This window comes from Populus nigra, chromosome 18, assembly GCF_951802175.1.
Source record: "Populus nigra chromosome 18, ddPopNigr1.1, whole genome shotgun sequence".
Classification (NCBI taxonomy): domain Eukaryota; kingdom Viridiplantae; phylum Streptophyta; class Magnoliopsida; order Malpighiales; family Salicaceae; genus Populus; species Populus nigra.
Window position 1 is genome coordinate 5,483,269 of NC_084869.1, and position 20,303 is coordinate 5,503,571.

The 20,303-nt window shown below is 31.8% G+C and overlaps 1 protein-coding gene across 1 annotated transcript; it reads right to left on the reverse strand.

Annotated features, from left to right (window-relative positions):
* Nucleotides 1-11,471: 11,471 nt before the first annotated feature.
* Nucleotides 11,472-19,922, reverse strand: LOC133678778 (actin-related protein 4-like). Its single transcript, XM_062101268.1, has 20 exons — nucleotides 19,740-19,922; nucleotides 19,571-19,662; nucleotides 19,147-19,311; nucleotides 18,962-19,035; nucleotides 18,771-18,851; nucleotides 18,097-18,157; nucleotides 17,936-17,985; nucleotides 17,172-17,226; nucleotides 16,053-16,130; nucleotides 15,882-15,935; nucleotides 15,618-15,671; nucleotides 15,483-15,543; nucleotides 14,620-14,671; nucleotides 14,436-14,502; nucleotides 13,654-13,716; nucleotides 13,486-13,548; nucleotides 13,002-13,064; nucleotides 12,847-12,911; nucleotides 12,056-12,124; nucleotides 11,472-11,867 (listed from the first exon to the last, which is right to left on the reverse strand). The coding sequence occupies exons 1-20, from the start codon at nucleotides 19,750-19,752 to the stop codon at nucleotides 11,822-11,824; spliced, it is 1,326 nt and encodes a 441-aa protein (XP_061957252.1). The 5' UTR covers nucleotides 19,753-19,922; the 3' UTR covers nucleotides 11,472-11,821.
* Between the last annotated feature and the right edge of the window lie 381 nt (nucleotides 19,923-20,303).

The window sequence follows — 20,303 nt, forward strand, 5'->3', positions numbered from 1 at the left end:
TGTGGGATAAAAAACTTTTTAAACTTTATTATTTACAATATGTATAACCTATATTTACATGGATTTTTTCTTAATATTTTCATATGAAATATTAAAATATTAAATATTTTTTATAATTTTTCCAGGTTAATCCGAGTTGACCCGAGTTGACCCAGGTTGACCCATGAAACCTGGGACCCGACCCCTTGGTTAGGTCAACCCCCAAGCTGGGTTTAATAACTATGACCAGCACTACTCATAAAACCCTAGCTCTGAACGCTCGCTTCCGATATGGGATATCACATTTATAGTCTCATTTTGTTTAATTACACTTTGACCTCACTACTTAAGTGTTTTATTTTTTACTCCATTCCTTTTTCTCTAACATTTTAAAATATCTTAACCAGGAAATTTATACGAGAAAAATTTGTGATCCTCAATTTATTAAATCTGCACATTAATTATCTCATTTCCTTTTTTTCATCTATATTATTTTTAATTTACGTAAAAGTTAATTCTCAGGGTTTACATTTTTATTCTAAAAGTTTTGCATGGGTTATTATTCATAATGCAAAATAATGAACATATTACTAATCATGGATGGTTACAATTGATATTTATTTGTTTCATGTTAATTTCATCTTCATTTTATAAAAATGTGCCTTTACCTTTTTAAATATGGATATGCATGTAAAAAGTGCTATTCAATCATGCATTTTTATTTTATTTTATTTTTATTTACTCCGTGTTAACGTTATTTTCTTTTTGAAAAATAAAGTCTTCATCTTTTTACATATGCATGTGTGTATAAATAAATATTTCAAAAACAAAATACAAAAAAACATTTACGTGTTTTTGTATGACATTTGGGAACCCTTAGTTTAATATGCCTTATAGCTAATCGATTGATTACATGTGACATATTTTATTTATGTAAATGCATATTTATTATTAATAAAGGCTTAATTTATCTTTAATATTTATATAATATTAGACTAATAAATATAATATTTGATTTATAAATCTAGAGTAAAGATAAAGTCCATGAAATAAAAATGTTATACAAAAAAATATATAAAGTTGTTATAATTATAGGATTCATATTGCATCAAAGCGTTGTTCCTAAAATGTTCCTAATTAATACTCTCTTAAATACTGGACATTTATTAAAACCATAGAGACCGGCACATATTATGTTCTTTCATTTATAAAAGGAAATAGTTGTTCTCAAAAGTTGAGGTATAGGGAATACCTAGAACTAATATGTAAGTGCTTTTCATAAGGCATGAATATTGAACTAACTCGTATGAGAATTCTATATGGAGAGATCACTTATGTCTATGAAAAGGTTCACGTAACGGTTGTGTAAGTGATCTTTAGACTTAAAATCACTATGTTATCTTATATAGAGAATATCATGTTTGATCCTATTACATAATTTCTTAATCGAGGTAACAAATGGGTAGACATTGGATATAATATAAACTATATAAAGATACTTGAGTGATTAAGAGATGATTCATCATCCTAGGTAATTTAGGGGAAAGTCTCATATGTTCTCAAATAGGATTGACTGAGAAATCCTTGGCCAAGGTGAAATGAGATTTGAAAAGAGTTTTAAATCTTATTCAAACGATCAATGACTATTATGTAGAAAACAAACATGATTTAATATGGCAGACATGCTTCATGCTTTAATATTAAATCAGAACATTATTGATAAAATAATATTAATTACACTAAGAAACCAGTCACTGAAAGGTTAATGACTTTTCTAATATTTCATAAATCATGACACGTTACTAGACGATGAACCTGATCTTAAAATATAAATTAATCAATTGTTGAATTGATAATAAATTAATTTATTTAATTCTATTTAATTATAATTATAATTTATATTAAGGTCAACATATAAGGAACCTGGTCACACACATTAAGAACCATTAGTCATAATTTAAACTAGGATTACAACTAAGTATGACATGATTAAAATATATTTTAGAAACTAAGGACTAGAATATAATTAATACAAGGATTATATTTTTAGACTTAGAAAAATCAAGTAAGGACTTGATTGAGTTAATTTCTGAAATTGTCCTAAATTAATATATGGATATTATTCAAGGGAAAAACTGATATTTTGCTAATTTATAGGGTTTTTAAGATTCCTTATAAATAGTAAGTTATGTCTCTTATTGTTGAGTAGTTTTTTAGAAGAAAAAAAATTACTTAAGTCACAGCTAAAAAGCTAGCACTCAAGACATAACAATCCTTCTTTCCTACATAGGGATTTAAGAGATTTCTCACTAGTGGTTCATGTGGATATCCGTTGAAGGCCGGGCAATTAGAAGGCTTGTGGTTTATGATAACCCGGCCTTTAAAGAATTATTCAAAGCCAAAGAAGATCAGATATTCAGGTAATAAATCCCTAAACAACTCTAGATTTATCTAACAGGAACCTAGGGACTCCTGAATAATTTTGTTTTATTGTTTCTGCTGCATGTATGATATTTGGGAACCCAACAGTGGTATCAGAGCCTTCATTAGAGCAATTAAGGTTCACTGTCTCCTAAAGTAAGGTAATATAGACATAAAGGGTTGTGTTTAGAGATACTCCTCTTCTAATCATTCAAACTAGTGAAAAAAAATTATCTATCTTAGGTTTGGCTTCCCCAAAGGGTTTTTTTATCTTTTGAAAAAAAATTCAAAAGGTTTTCCCTTTGTAATCAAATACCTTGTGCATTTAAATTTTATGTATTTTTTATTTATTTAGTTACTGATCAGTGTTTGCAAAGTGTTATCAGATCATCTGTTAACAGGTGGTAAACAGGAAAAAAGACTTTCGAGTGGTATCAGAGAAAATTCACTCTATAGGAGTGAGATCTATTTTTCCTGATTGAATATATCAACACTAAATCACCAACATAATTCAATGGTGAGAACTGTGCCTACTAGAACGTCAGAATAAGAGCCTTTCTTAAATCACTAGATGAGAAAATATGGCACTCAATAAAGCAAGGGTGGATCAAACTTGAAACTCCTTTTGCAAAATGGAACAGGGATGATGCTGCTAATTGTAATTGGAATAATAAAGGCCTCAACATTATATTTATGGTGGTTTATCCTAATGAGTTTAAAAGAATATTTATGTGTGAAAAAGCTAAAGAAGCTTGGGATATTCTTAAAGTTACTCATCAGGGAACTAAATGAGTGAAAAATTACAAATTACAAATGTTAACCTCAGAGTTTGAGGAAATTAAAATGCTGGAAGATGAATCTTTTGATGAGTTTTATGCTAAACTTAATGGCATTGTGAATTCCAGGTTCAATCTAGGAGATAAAGTGGGTGATGCATGAATTGTAAGGAAGATTCTAAAATCTTTACCTGAAAGATTTTGGCTAAAGGTAACAGCCATTGAAGAAAGCAATGTTTTTAACACTATACATGTTGAAGAACTGGTAGGTTCCTTACAAATATATGAATCTATATTGCGTTATAAGAAAAAAAAAAGGTAAGTCCATTGCACTTAAATCTTTTAGGGAAAAACATGACTACTCTTTTAATTGTGATATTAATAATGAAGATATAGCTCGTATAGCTAAGAAATTCAGAAAATTCAAGCTTAAGAAAAAGAAAACTAATAAAGGCAAAAAGGTAAATAATTTTGTCAAAAGAAATGAATCGGAAAATGAATGTAAAATTAAGACTAAATCCAAGGAAAAAGTTAAGTGTTTTGAATGTTCAGGATATGATCACTTGAGAAGTGAATGTCCTAATTTCAAAATAAATAAAGGAAAAGCTTTTAATGTCACCTTAAGTGATGAATCTTACTCTAAAAATTCTAATTCATCATCTGATAATAAATTTGCTTTTGTTGCTTTTTCTGACACTGTTAATGGATCTATTAACATGAAACAAACTATTGAAATATCATGTGATTCTGACACAGATTAGACTGTCAGAAACTATAGTGATTTAGATGTTACTTCTGTTATTGTTGATCATAAACTGAGCTTGTAGGAAGTTTATGAAAACTTGTGTGAAGAAGTAGTTAAAGTCCAAAAATAGTTCAATAAAATAATAGATATGGAGAATGAGAAGAACAATCTAGCAGAAGCCCTTAAGTTGTTAGAAGTAGAGATATTTAGATCTCTCAGGAAAGTAAAAGCACTTGAAAATGAGATTTGAAAAGTCATGAAAAACATTAATGTCCTGAAAGTCATTAATACTGCACTTGAAAAATAGATCAATGTCATGTATGAAAAACTGAATTAGTTAACTAGAAATGATGTATTGAAGCTAGTTTCATATCCTGACAGTCCAACATAATTGGAATCAAATGGATATTCAAGAACAAATTAGATGAGCATGTAACATTTATTAGAAACAAAGCAAGACTGGTGGCACAACGATACTCACAAGTTGAAGGAATTGATTTTGATTAAACATTTGCACCAATAGCTCATTTAGAGTTTATTCGCATACTATTTGCATTTGCTTGTCATCAGAACTTCAAACTATACCAAATATGTGAAACCCGATATAAGATCACAATTTAGATATCACCAAATTATAACATGTATATTCATCATGAAAGAGTAAATAAATTGTTGTGAAAAGATTCAAATACAAAAATGATAGAAAGGCTTGGATTTTATTTAAAAGGAAAGACTAGACAAAGTATAGAGAAGGTTAAGAGGGAGGAGTCAATTTATAAATGCATGAAACTTAAGGGAGCATTGTATGACAAGAGAAAAAAAATGAAACATATATAATAATAATAATAATAATAATAATAATAATAATAATTTCTCATTTTTCCTTCTTCCATGATCGGTTGCATGCATAAAGAGGGAAAGGAAGGAGCTGAAAAATGATGAGAAAACCTTGTCTAAACACATTCTAGAAAGAAGAAAAAATCAACACTTTAATAAACTTAGAAGAGATTTGAAGGAAGAAGTTGAACAATCTCACATGTTTTTCCTTGTGCAATTCACGGATAGATTGTATATATGTATAAAATGAGTAACTTTGGGTATGTTGATGGTTTATTTTGAATTAGTTTCTTCTTAATAATTAGAGATGTATATCCTAACATTTAAAACGACCACATAAAAAGGTTTGGGTGTATGTGGAACTTGAAATATTTATTTTGTTGGCTAAACATAGAAATTAAGTTGAATAAATTTTTTGGAATGAAATTTTAACATGAACTCAAGTATTGATTATGGAATTGAATCTTAACTGGTACAAGAGAAGGTGCCGAGATATTCCAATGTACAGATGCAGATACTCATCAACAAACCACAAGTAGGTGAACTAACCCTTAAGTTACAAGTAATTTCATTTTTTCATTTGAATGGTAGTCAATCTTCGAGTTGTTAAGAATTATAGACAAATTAGGAGATAATAATGAGGAATCTGAGTTGACTAATTTTTGAAATAATAGAAATTAGTGGTGTCGATTCGTTCAACGACTAGGAAATAAAATAGACTAAATTCCAAGAAAGGAATTTAATGGTGTCAATTCGATTGATGAGGAGTATTTTGTTTGACTAATTTTGAAAAGAAATTAGTGGTGTCAAATTATCGACAACTGGGATATTGGTATGACTAATTCAGAAATTAGAATTAGTGGCGTCGATATGTCAACGACTGGAACATTAATGTGACTAATTCGAAAGCTAGAATTAGTGGCATCGATTTGTTGATGACCGGGATATAAGTATGACTAATCCAAATGATGGAATTAATGGCGTCAGATTTCCTGACGATTGGGAATTGAACTTGACTAGACTCCTAGTGGGGTAACTAGAGGCATTAGGAAATTCATGACCAGACATAAAAGGATTGTAGAGTAATTGAATTTACATATCAATGTACAGTATAGTATCAGAAGAAGTTATGCTTATATATAAATTGTTGTATAAGTCACGACATAATTAAAATAATTAATTTTCTTTCTGATTATTTAACTTGTAGTTCTTACTAATTTAAGTGTTGCATTTATATTACAAGTGCATCTCATCATCATGTGGAGTAAACTTGTCATTGACCATCTTTTGTTATATAATATAAATTTGTTTTAATATAGTAGGATAATATGTAGGAAGAACTAGGTTTTTGGTTGTAAATTTATGTTATGTTTAGAACTTGAAATGTATGATAATGATAATAGAAACTTTGTAATGTAATAGGATGTTTATCCCTAGTCACACTGTTGGTATCATCATTTATAAATATTTTGTCTTCTCGTTAAAATATATAAGTATGGTTTGAAACATTAAATTTGTATTTGATGTGATTGATGAAATTGTATGAATAAAGCTAAGATATCAAAATATATATATTGAAATATGAAAATAATGAGACCATAATTGTTGTGTTTGTGATGATGTATTAAAATAGTTAAAGGAATAAAATTTGAATAGAGTCGATAACTTGGTACAGATTAAATATAAAGAAAACTCTATTGTAATTATGGTAGAGATAAAAAATTCGCAAGGTGACTTATTCAAACTTTATTATTTTATTTGGGTATTAGATGTAAGAAAACAATTTCGAACTGTTACAAAATGGATGTGAAGAGTGTTTTCCTAAATGAGATTCTATAAGAAGAGTTATACGTAGAACAACCTAAAGGTTTCACTAATCATTTGTTTTCTAATCATGTGTATAGATTGAAGAAAAACAAGCATAGCAAGCCTAGTATGAACGATTAACAAAATACATGTTAGATAATTATTTTCAAATAGATCATGCTGACAAGACACTTTTTATAAGAAAAATAGATAAGGAAACACTCATTGTTCGGATTTATGTTAATGACATTGTGTTTGGAGCTACTCATGATTCACTTCCTCATGAGTTTGGCATTAAAGGTAAGAGTCATACTCGAAGCCCCATAAGCACTTCTGTCAAGATCAGTTCAGACCTAATATTGATTCCACACTTTATAGAAGCATAATAGAAAGCTGGCTCTGCATAATTGCAATCAGACCTAATATTGCTTTTAGTGTTGGTGTGTGTGCTAGATTTCAGTCTAATCCAAAAGAATCACATCTTACTACAATCAAGAAAATCTTAAAATACATAAGTACTATATCTGATTATGGTATTTGGTATTCAAAAGACTCGAAAACAATTCAATAAAACTTATAGGTTTCACACTTGCATGCAAAAATATACAATGAGGCCCTAAAAATGTGTAAAGCTAGCCAATTGTCTTTTTAAAGCTTAAAATAAAGAAATAAAAAAAATCTTGTTCTGCAGAACTTATAGCGTTCCGTCGAGATGTAAAAATATATCATGAGGCCTTAAAAAGTGCCTAAACCTATGCGGTAGGGTTTTTAAATAACAAAAGTATGAAAAACTCGATTCAACAAAACTAATAATTTTTGTGTTGACATGCAAAATCATACTTAGAAGCCATAAAAAGGTGTTTAAAGTTGCCTGATGTTTTTTTTAAAGCCTAAAAGTTTGAAAAAGTCAACTCCATAAAACACATGATAGTTGCATCAACATGTAAAAACATATAATGAGTTGAAGAAGTTGTTTGAAGATGATCAATAGGCTTTTAAAAGCATTGAAATTTGAAAAATCCAATTCCATAAAACTTACTGTTTTGCACAAAAATGCAAAAAAAAAATTATAAGCTGGTAATAAGTTTGTTAAAGAATAAAAAAGTAAAAAATCCAATTCCATAAAAAATATTGTTTTCAAACCGGCATGAAAAATCATTCAATTAAGCCCAAAAGGATGCCTAAAGTTGGCAGGTAGGCTTCTTAAAGAGCAAAACTACAAAAAACAAAATCCACAAAACTTATGATTTTGCACTAGTTTACAAAAACATAACGTAAGGCCCCAAAAGATGCTTAAAACTAGTTGGTAGGATTTTTAAAGTAAAAAAATATATGAAAAACCAATTCCATAAAAGTTATGGTTTTTGCATCGGCATATAAGAACATATTTTGAGGCCCAAAAGTTTCTTAAAGCTGCTTAGTATATTTTTTAAAGCATAAAAAAAAACCAATTCCATAAAACATATGATTTTTCTCACCAACATGCAAAATCATATTATAATGCTCTAAAAGGTGTCTAAAGCTGCCAGGTTGGGATTTCAAAGAACAAAAAATCGTATTCCACAAAACTTATAGTTTTCATACCATCTTGCAAATATATATCATAAGGTTTTAAAAGGTGTTTAAAGTTGGCCAGTAGGCTTTTTAAAGTAGAAAAATATGAAAAACTCAATTCTATAAACTTATAGTTTTCACACTAACATGTAAAAAACATTTCATAAGGCTCCAAAAGGTTTTTAAAGCTAGCTGGTAGGCTTTTAAAAGCATAAAATTATAGAAAAATCTAATTGAACAAAACTTATGGTTTTGTCACTGGCAAGAAAAATCACACCAAAAGCCCTGAAAGATAACTAGAATTGGTTATTGGGCTTCTTAACGCACAAAAGTGTAAAAAATCCAATTCCACAAAACTTGTGATTTTCACACCAGCATGCAAAAACATACATTAAGTTTATAAAGGATGTTTAAAGTTGGTTGGTAAGCTTTTGAAAGAACAAAAGTTTCAAAAACCCAGTTCTTTAAAGCTTATGGTTTCACTAACATGCAAAAAATATTGTGAGGCCATACTAGGTGCCTAAAGTTGGCAGTTGGCTTTTTAAAGCACAAAAATACAAGAAACTCAATTCAACAAAACTTATGGTTTTCTCATGCAAAATCATACTGAGAGGCCCTAAAAGGTGTTTAAAGTTGGCTTGTAGGTTTTTTAAAGCACAAAACTTAATAATGATAAAAAAAAAATCAATTCAAAATATCTTCTGGTTTTCATACTGGTATGCCAAAACATACCGTGAGTATCTAAAAGACATGCTTTTTAAAGAGGAAAAAAATACAAAACACTAAATTCCATAAAACATATGGTTTTGCATTAGAATGCAAAAATATATTGTGAAACCCTAGAAATAGCCTAAAGCTTGTTGATACGCTTTTAAAATACAAACGTTTTGAAACACAATTTTATAAAACTTGTAGTTTTCACATCAACATACAAAAACATATTGTGAGGCCCTAAAAATTGTCTAAAGCTAGCTATTATGTTTTTGTACCGACTTGCAAAAACATACTTTGAAACCCTAAAAGATACCTAAATCTGGTTAGTAGGGTTTTTAAAGCACAAATTTGCCTAAAAAACAAATTCTATAAGACTTAAGGTATTCTAACCAACTTGCAAGAACATATGGTGAGTACCTAAGAGGTGTCTAAAGTTGGATAATAGGGTTTTTTAAGCATAAAAGTGTAAAAGAACATCTAATTTGACAACTTATAATTTTCACACTGGATGAAAAAACATAAAGCGAGGCCTTACCAACTGTGTGGAGTTGCTTGTAGGCTTTTTAAAGCATAAAAAACCAATTTCTCAAAACTTATGGTTTTTGTATCGGCATTTAAAAACATATTATGGGGCTCTAAAAGGTGCCCACAATTCCACAGAACTTATAGTTTTTATAATGGCATGTAAGGACATATAAAGAGTTCTAATAGGTGCTTAAAGATGGTGAGTAGGATTTTTAAAGCATAAAATTACAAAAAAAAAAAAAACATAATTGGACAAAAATTATGGTTTTATAACGGGTATGCAAAATCATACCAATAGGCTCTTAAAGATGCTTAAAGTTGGCTTATATACTTTTTAAAGCACAAAAGCATAAAAAACCTCAATTTCACAAAACTCATGATACTCGCATAAGTATACAAAATCATATTGTGAGTCCTTAAGATGTGACTAATATTGGCATGTAGGCTTTTCAAGCAAAAAATTGTAAAAAAAATCAATTCTAAAAAATTTTGGTTTTGAAATCATTATGCAAAATCATATTGTCATGAGTAGGAGTCTAAAATTAGCGACAAGCTTTTTAAAACAATAAAGTGTAAAAAACACAATTATATAGAACTTATGGTTCTTACACTGGCATGCAAAAACATACCATGAAACTCTAAAAGATACCTAAATCTTGCTAGTAGGGATTTTAAAGCTCAAATATATGGAAAACTCATTCTAAAAAACTTATGATATTCACACCAATATTTACAGAAAGTCGTGAAGAGGCACTTAAAGTTAGCCGGTAGGTTTTTTAAAGCACAAAAGTGCAAAAAATCTTAATTAGAAAAAACTTATAGTTTTCACACTGCATCCAACAACATTTCATAAGTTCCTAGAAAGTGTCTACAGTTTGCTGCCGAGAGACTTTCTAAAGCACAAAAAAGCAAAAAACACAATTCTACAAAATTCATAGTTTTTGTACTGGTACGCATAAACATACTACTACAAGGCTCCAAAAGATGTGACCAATAAACTTTCTAAAGCACAAAAATTGCAAAATGCTATTGCACAAACTTATGATTTTTGTACCAGTATGCAAAAACATATCATGGGGGTCTTGAGGGTGCCTATGGTATGCAAAAATATATCATGCGACCTTGAGGGTTCCTAAATCTTCCAACAAGATTTTATAGCACAATTATGTAAAAGATCCAATTCCACAAAACTTATGCCTTTCACACTTAGAACGCAAAAACATACCCTGAGTCCCTAAAAGGTACCTAAAGTTTTGATAGGAAGGCTTTTAAAAACACAACACTGCTCAACTCTCAAAATCTTCTTGGCCCAAAAAGCCCACATAGCCATATTCAAATTAGACTTCAGATATCCATACAGCCTGATAAGACATCTTCGAGTGGAAGATCAACTATGATTCCATGTAAGCTCAAGCCTGAGACTAGTCGAACACATCCTGGCACCAATTGTTCAGCCCTAAGAGCATCACTTTTAAGTCAAATCCAATCTACTCATCATCATCAACCATGAAAGACAGAACATGTATGCATTGAATGAAAGCACACCTAGTTAACACAATTACCTAAAAATTAATCCTACAATCATCATCAACAATACATAGCTCACAAAACACAAAAATCACGCAGCAACTTTTATAAAGACGTATTGTCACTTTAATTCCATCTCCAAATAATTCGAAGTTGATCACTCTACTCTTTGCTTAGACTCACACACATGAATTTAAAGCTACATAAACTATCTTGAACACCAGGTTATGTCAATTCCAATTTTATCTTGGTAATTCTCTCTAAATCTTTTTCTAAGCAATCATTTTTAATCTTGATAAACATATACAAAATACATCTGAGACTTCATTCCCTCTACACATTTACTAAATCCCCTAAGCCAAACAATGAACTCGTTTTGTAGATTTTCATGCTACCAAGTTGTCTTAACCTCCTCGTTCACCAATTAGTCTCGAAACGAACCTGGTTTTTCTAGGGTTTTCCGTTAGTCTTGTCAAGTACTAAATTCTCTTCTTTTTCCTTTTCTTTTTATTTTGTTTTTTCCAAATGTATCTTTCCTGTCAGGGTACCAATAATACAGATTGTTCGCGTTCACGGCATAACACATGTTTGTCAATAGTAACATGTTATATAGACAACCCTTGGCGGTCCATACAAATGGGCATCGACCTATGCTAGAGGGTCAAATAGTTAGTCACGGCATGCGTGAAGGGGATGCAAGATGGAAAATGCTGATACAAAGCTAATGTTAAGCAAAGTCAGGAAAATGATGATGATAATAATGTAATCTAAGCTAATTTTTCGTGGTGGCAGTGGATGCTCTGAACTTGCTTGGAATCTATATGATCCCCAAAATGTTAGCACTCAGATGACATGAAAGACAGCTTCACCAACCATAAAATTATCCACCACGAAAACTGATACAACCTTCTGCACAGCTACCTTCACAAATATTGTATCAAGGGCATTTTCTCTGTACATAAGACGCCCCATGCTCTTCATACCTGTCAATTCCACACGCTTAAATTGAGTATGAAATATTTGCTCAACCTTGAATTCGTAAGGCTTACTCTCAAATTTAAATTCTGAAAATCCTTGAAGAAAAAAGAGCATAACTTGAAAATATGCTCCTTGAACCTCAGAAATTAACTAGCATCCGTATAACAGAGAGCTCTGAAAGATGGGAACTTACTCGGCCTTGGAGAACCACATCTGCTGGAATGAACCAAGAGATGCCAATATACTCCCTCCTATCCAGACACTGTTATATAATCATTTGTAAAACCATCAATTCTAAACCATGATAAGAACTTGTCAGCTAGAGAAATATCACATATAATTAAACTTGAAAAGCTTCAAAAAAAAAATCAAATTATCAGCTCTTCTGCATGTCTTGTACATGAAAGCATTGGTGGTAAAGACTTCAAACTAAATCTAGTAACACGCTGAAATCACCAAACCATGCTTCAAATGCATGGGAATAAACTGACTTCGACTGCCAAGACAATACCATCTTTGTTTCTCACAAAGACTATAACACATAAAAGCACTATACATGGTAAAAGTTGAAAACATCAAAAAATGAAGGAATTGCTCCTCCAAGTTTCAAGTTTGCAGTGAACTTTCCACCAGGATGGGTACTGTTTTCTGTGCTCTGTGAGATATCCGGCTATACACAAAACATTCAATTATTAAGTTGATTGGCTTATCTTTGTTTCTAAATTGATTTTCTTCAGGATTCTCAATACTTCAACATATCTATCTCTAAAGCTATCCCCAAAGATTATTTTTAAGTTAGCCACCAGTCATACAAAAAATGAGATTGCATAGTTCATACATTTTTGATGCCTAAAATACACACTAGCCACTAGGTGCCAAACTGTATCAGTTGTTACACTGGAAAACAGATGCCAATATAAGCCAATTTCTGGCAATACTTACAAGCTCTCGCACACAAAAGCAGAGAGAGAGATTTAATCAAACCTGAATCTCCTTTCAGTTGCATTTCCACTAGCCAGCACTTTAACTCTGGCAGCTTGAGGAGACTCCTACACGTGAATGAATGATCATTCCATTAATTTATCACTAAATCCAAAGCAGAACGGTAGACAACAAGTATCTTCTCAACCAAAAAGTACCTCAAGCAAATCTTTCTCAAGCCGTTCCTTCAACTGTTGCATTGATGCTGTTCCACCAGCAAGCTACATCAAAGCAGAAAGAGGAGCAAAGGAACATTGAAATTTTAAACATAATATAGTGAAACTACAATCAATGTATTTCTTTTTTTCTTTTTCACATCATAGATATTCATACAACTGACACTATGATATGATAATCTGACATTAAAATTGATGCAAGCAGTTATGTGCAATCTATGGCATGAAGCACAATCAAGATTTTAAGTAACCCATAGCTGACTCTATTTGTTGATCATCAAATAAAGGGATAAAAAGAGTGAAATCCTTGAACAAATAAAAGAGAAAAGCAAAGAAACCTTCAAAGTTTAAGAGCACAAATCCTACACCCCAATCATACCATCAGTTATCCAGCCATCCACACATTTTGCTAGTTATTTTCTTTCAACATTACAATCAGAGTTGACAATGAGCATGTTCACTTTACCAGTATACTACTGAACAGTTCTCTTCGAATATCAACATCACACTTATTAATGCTTTCAATAACCTGCATACATTGGGAAAGAACTTAGCAAAAGTCCGAGAAAGATAACTACTCATTTTTAAGTTCAACAGAAAATATTTTTTTTGAAGTAAAAATGAGTAAATTTACCATTTGTGGCAAACCGCGAACACTAGGAGCAATCTCCACAAAATTATCCATACCAGGAATTGTCTGATATTAGTCACAAAACAATTTGTTATATGAGAACACATGGTGAAAAATTTCACACTTGAAATACAAGATGGACTTGTATACAATACATAGAACCATTTGCACCCCACAGATGAATCATGCAACTCATGAATATTTCATATGAACATAAGATTCACAAGTACTAAGAAAAGGATAGTTACTGGTTAAATATACAGATTAAATGATCATTGACGCCTGTTTCTGTTAAACAAAAATATAACTCTAACAAGAAGCATCAAAGTTCAGGAACAAACAAGATTTCAAGAATACCGACAAAGTTATTACAGAAAGACCCATTCAGTAACTAAAATGTAGAAACTAAATCAAATGAGAAAAGAGTTATGGTAAAGACACACCAAACATATAAAATAAGTGCCCTGCATTATAAACATTTTTTTCTTTTTTTTCTTTTTTTGGAAAAAAATACCAAAATTCATGTCCACCGTGAAGTTTTAACATGTGCACAAGGCAGTCAAAAATAAAATGTTAGCATAGATTTTTTAAAAATTTCCCTCCATCAAGTAGTTAAAAGAAGAAAATAGAAGTACTTCGAGAAAATTGTAGCAATCTACAAATTGTTCCATGAAGTGAATAAACTAATGGGCATCTCCCCAAATGAGCATGAATATTGCAGGGTGACAGAAAATGCAATGGAAAAGTCATGGAGTAGGCATTGTGAGGGTTCGTGAGCCATGAACCTGAACCAAGGATGGATTGAATAGAATATCTGGAATCTTGAATCTATCAGCTCCAATTTCAATTGTCCTGTTTGTGTTTAAGAACGAAATATCAGATAGAAAACTGTAATGTTCAATGTTCAAAATGCAAAAAGTAAACCGACCAGCATTCAAACTTGATAATATTGTATTGATTGGGACTTACTGGCCATCCGGAAGCTCATATGGAGTCATTGGAATGTTTGAGTATGAACTTTCTGAATTTGCAAAGAAAAAGGACAAGAAAACAGAGAGAAAAAGAAAGGTTCACATAAATCAACACTTGTGAAACTGAAAACAAATTATGACTTGCTATGCCAACCAACATAACTAAGCAAGACATTCAGTTTTACTGAACAAAAGCTTAATTGTCATGATTTATCATGGCAAAGGCGGGTCATTCACTCATCATAGATTGATTGTGACGGTATGGTCCTTGGCTTCTCAAGTTTTCACATTTTCTGGAATTCTATTCACTGATTTTGAAAATGTTAGACTACTATGTCATTACTTTGGAAAAAGAAAGTTGCTTTGGGAACTTTGGGATGCATTGAGAAGTCAGAAAAATTCAGGGAAACTTCAGGAAAATATTTGACAGAGCCTGTTCACAAGTAATAGCCTAAATCATAAGACACACTAGCCCAAGTGATGAAGCAGAAGCTTTGAGAAAAAAAATTAAGCAGGTTTCTAAGATACAATACAAGTTTCATTTGCAATATTAATTCTACATCGCCAGTGATCCAACCCCTCAAAGGAAATATGAACACATTTTGTGTAGGGAACAAACAGATAGTGGCAGTAAAGCTGATGCCTAGGATTAAATCAACCACAACTTTATTGAAGGTTGAACGCAGCTCTGATGTCAAACTACAAGAACAAGAAATACGACAAATTGGATGTCCCACAAACCATATCCACATACAAAACATATAGACAATCCCGAAATTCTGTTGAGTGGAGCATGCGATCTTAATGGGCAAAATCTACAAGCAATCAAGCATTGCAAATACAATATGAAGAAATACACACCATCATAGGGCGTATCTGGTGCACGACACACACATTCCTTGATATCACTTGCAATCACTCTCTGTTTCCAAAACAAACAATCAGATACAAACGATACTCATCTTCACAAGGAATATTGTCTAGACAATCACAGACCTGAGAGTAGAGTCTGTAGCTTTCAGTTGTATTTTGCAAATTAAGATCCACTGTCTAAGACGTTCAGAAAAAATATAAGAGAAAATGTCAAATGCATATATTCGGAGAAAACAAAATCCAGATGAACAAAAAGCAACAGTGGAAATTAGATCTGAATTCAGAAAGCAAAAGAAATGACGAGGGAAATCTAGCAGAAACATGGAAAGAAATCATATTCCCAAAAGATAATGACTAAAACAATTTCCAGTGATGTTTTAAAAATACCTGAAACACGCCCGGCTGTATTTCCTTTCTTTTGAAAGAGTACCTTGGTTTTATCTGCAAAGCCAAATAAAAAGATTACTTAGAAAACAGGAAAAAAAAAGGGCATACTTCAGCTAGTTCTGACAAAAGAACTCGCCTTTCAAAGTAAAATTCATTCCTATACTAACTCACCATGACCCCTTTGCTCTCCAAGCTTTTCATCAAGCAATCAGTAAGAAGTTCTCCCCCAATAGGAGAAAAGGCCACAGCCTATAACCACAAAAGCAATAAAAAGAAGAGGGCTGTCAGTTTGTCATGGCAAATAACTCTACCTTGGACCTTTGACATTAAGGGCCTGTTTAGAAATGCATCAAAATAATGTTTTTTCATTTTTTTTTTACTTCATTTTACATCAACACATCAAAACAATCCAAAAACACCAAAAACAATTAATTTGAAGTTAAAAAAAATTCAAAAATTTTCAAATGCATAGTTGGACCACAATGCCAAACGGGGCCTAAAAAAAGGCCATCCAAACTTTATTGTTCCCATAAGCTCTAAATATTTAGGAAAGAGAAACAGAGCAGCAATAAGTCCACTACTGGCAAGTGATTTGGGAAACAGGTTGATTTTTAATTAAGTTCCAATAATTGGAGTGTCCTCTAACAATTATTCAACAGGCTTCGTGCTCTCTTGCATGGAATCCTTTTTTCCTTTATCTTTTAGGAGCAAGTCTTGCAAATATACTTCTTTTCTAATGAATTTCTTTATTTACTCCAACAAAAACATAAACATCAAAGGAGCCATCTTTTTGCCTGCTTGCCAACCACAACAAGACAATTTCCAATAAAAGATATCAACACTTTTATCACTTGACATGATGAGGATAGATCATAACTGTAGATTTATCTTAGAGTTTAGGGACACATTCATAATGTTTGAGAGGATACAAAAGAATTACCGAGAAAAAAACTAAAGAAGAGACCTCCATGCTCACATGAAAGCACCAAGATATTAAAACATTTCACAAATTCTCAGTTCATTTAAAGGGAATATGCTTCCTCCAAATACCTCCAAATTCGATAATTTCCTAAGGAACTATCCAATATCTTCTAATGAAAATTGAAAATGTAAAGATGCAGAATTCACTTGCAATTTAAGTTAAGAAATGTCAACAATAAAAAAAAAATTGTACAAATATCAAGACTGATATCAATTGCTTTATTGTTAAAAGTTTAAAGACAAATACCAGAGCCTAAATGCAATTATTTGCTAGTAAAATAAGCCACTTGATCAGGAAAAGAGCCGTACCTTTTGAATAACATAACCATCATGGACTGGCGCAATTGTAGTTGATCCTCCACCACTAGCACAGATAACATTATATCAGTGTTATACTATGCAATAAATCAATCAATATGTTTTAAAAGATGTTATATACAATATAAGGGAACACCAAAATCTGTTATTGCAAATAAGATCTTTCTAGAAGCAATCGCCAAACTTCCAACGTGTTAACATCCACATTGTGGTTTCAAAACACTGATTACAGCCAACATCAATTTAAGCAGATAAATTGCCATGTTAATCCATAGAATTTTTCAATCTTCTAGGTTTAGCACATTGCTATCAACTTTTCATGAAAAGCACCAATTTCAAATTCTGTTATCCACCATTGTATTTGCATAACTTGAATTTTCTAAGTTTTGGATATTGCTCATGGATGATAAATACAACAGTTCTAAACTATGTTATTTACCAATGTCAGTGTCCATCTTCACATAAAAATGTTAAAAGCAAGTTCCTTTCCTTGTATTTTGTTCTTTTCAAGAATTAAATAACACTACGATCTGCAGTAATTAAGACCACAGTTAATTCTTCCATATCATGTATTCTTTTTAGAATGTATATGGCCAGATATACACTGTGGAGATAAGAGACGAGGTGGTTACTTTCAACAAAAATAGCACAAATAGTAAGGAGATTGAAGATAAGTGTGAAATAAATTCAGACACACTGACACTTCCAGTTGACGACATTATACACTCATGAATCAGCAACTAAATATATCCTACCTATCAACAACTAGCGAGGTAGCACGTCCTGATGCAAAAGATGTTAAAACCTGGCAGCAAGAGGAACTTGAGTCATACCAAATTAAACGACATCCTCCAATCATATTAATATATATATGGTACAAATTGGAGACATGGGCACAAGATGGAAAAGGGCATACAGCATTCTTCGCCAAAAATAATGCAGGAGCAGTGTACTTTTCAAACATAAGCTCTGCTGTCCTGTCAGTTATGCAACAACCCAACCATAATCAGCAAGCATCAAAGCAGCATGATGAAACAAGCTAAAACCAAGAAGCTTAGTTTGTTTTTACTAACACAAGCTGAGATAAAAGGAATATTTTTATTAAGATTTATTGCCTGCACAAAAACAAGCTAATGAATAATAATTTAAGGACGAAGTTGGGGGGGGGGGGGGGGGGGTTAAATCTAAGCAAAGAAAAAATGTCAATAAAAAAATAGAAGAACAAAACCTTACAAGACAGGAACTCACTAGCATCACTTTGAAACATGGAATGAGTCATATGATTACCATGAGAACCATAAGTGAAGTAAAAACATGTTGCAAAACTGAGAGTTTTTTCCTTCACACTTTATTTGGGATATCAATTATTTATAGAGAATGACCTTGATATAGCTTCATGGTTTATACCAGAAAATTGGGTATTAAATCAATGGTATTATTATTAGCCATTCTCATAGAATCACAAAACCAAGAACTCTTTTGTTTGATCAAGAGGGTTACTCCCAGCTAACATACAAAAGGAAACAAATTCTGACAAATGCAGCTGCATTGAATTATTTAAGTACATATCATCATGTATTGCCAGCTTACCTTTCTCTCTGTTGTTGACTGTTGGATGAAGGTTCTGCAAGTAGCATTGGATGCTCCTTTGGATCAATCAATAGACACTCCCTAAAGACAGTAAAATTTAAATTTAGATATTACAAAATAAAATAAAAGAAATGAAAACTAGACCACTGACATTTTAAACTGAAATCAGAGAGTTTATAATGAATCATTACCTGAAAGCATGATCCCATATGTTATCCACAATATCCCAGTCAGCAACAATCCCATCCTTAAAAGGGGATAACACCTGATGAAAGGTAGAAAAGCTTAGGAAAACCCTAAATTTATCACATAGCCTGAACAATTCCACCTAGCCTTTCAGAAACACGACAAGAAGATAACTGCAACACCAACTGACCTCCATATGGTCCCGACGAAACCCTAAGGCCTGAGATCCTACAAATAATTTACGTTTTCCCTTCCCTTTTTCAGAATCTTTGACACTATTTTTAGAATCTACAGCAGCATTCTTCTCGTTGCTTGTCATGTCATCAACATCCATTTGATCAATTGATCCCACAACCTGAGCAGTAGTTATCCATGTATCAAGAAAACCTCTAAAACAAGGGAAAATAGCAATAACAACAATGTCTAAACCCTAGCTGACAGCCACAAGCATTTTCCAATTTCCTCTCCATCAAAACCAGAGAAAAGACATAAACATTATCCATTTTTTAAATTTCAAACACGAATTCCTTGTTTTAAAAGCAATTAAAAAAAGGAAAGTAAGTTAAAATGTTGGTGATGTAGAAGGTTAAAAAACATGAGATGGAGAGACTAACAGAAGGAAAGACGGCCTTGGGTGCGTCCTCGCCGGCATAACCAGCTTTGCAAGTGTGAGAACCGAAGTCAATGACTATAGCTGACACTTCATCTGTTTTCACCAACAAGATTATCAGCAAAAAAAATAATAAAAGGAAACAATTTCGGAGACATGTTTTTGAAACTCACCACCACCGTACATGATTGCTGCAAGTTTTCAAGAGTGAGTGAATTTCTGAGGTTTCTGAGGTTAGGGTTTTAGAAAGAGCATATGGCGATGGCTGGCTCGGTCTCTTTCGATGGAGGAAGGAGTTGTTAGCACTTAGCAGCTAGTCAGGCCATGAGTTTCTAACCCGAGTTTTGACATGCGATGGATCGCACTGGCCCAGACCTGCAGGGAATGAGATGGACTCCTAACTTAAAGCCCGTTTGATTCACGATTGCTAGATTTTTTTTTTCAAGATTATCTTTTTTTTAATTTTTTTTGTTTTTATATTTTTAAAAAAAATTATTTGTTAATTTTTTTAATATTGAACTGGTTGAAATTTTAATTTTATTATTTTTTTTTTTTAAATATCATGCTACAATGTTTCTTTTCATGGTTTTTTTATAAATTTTTTTCTTTTTCTTTTTCAAAATGATCTTTAAAGATTTTATTTTTTTCATATTAAACTGGTTAAAAGTTTTACTTCGTAGTTTTTTTCTTTAAAACACTATGTATTGTTATAATGTTTTCTCACATAGTTTTTTGTT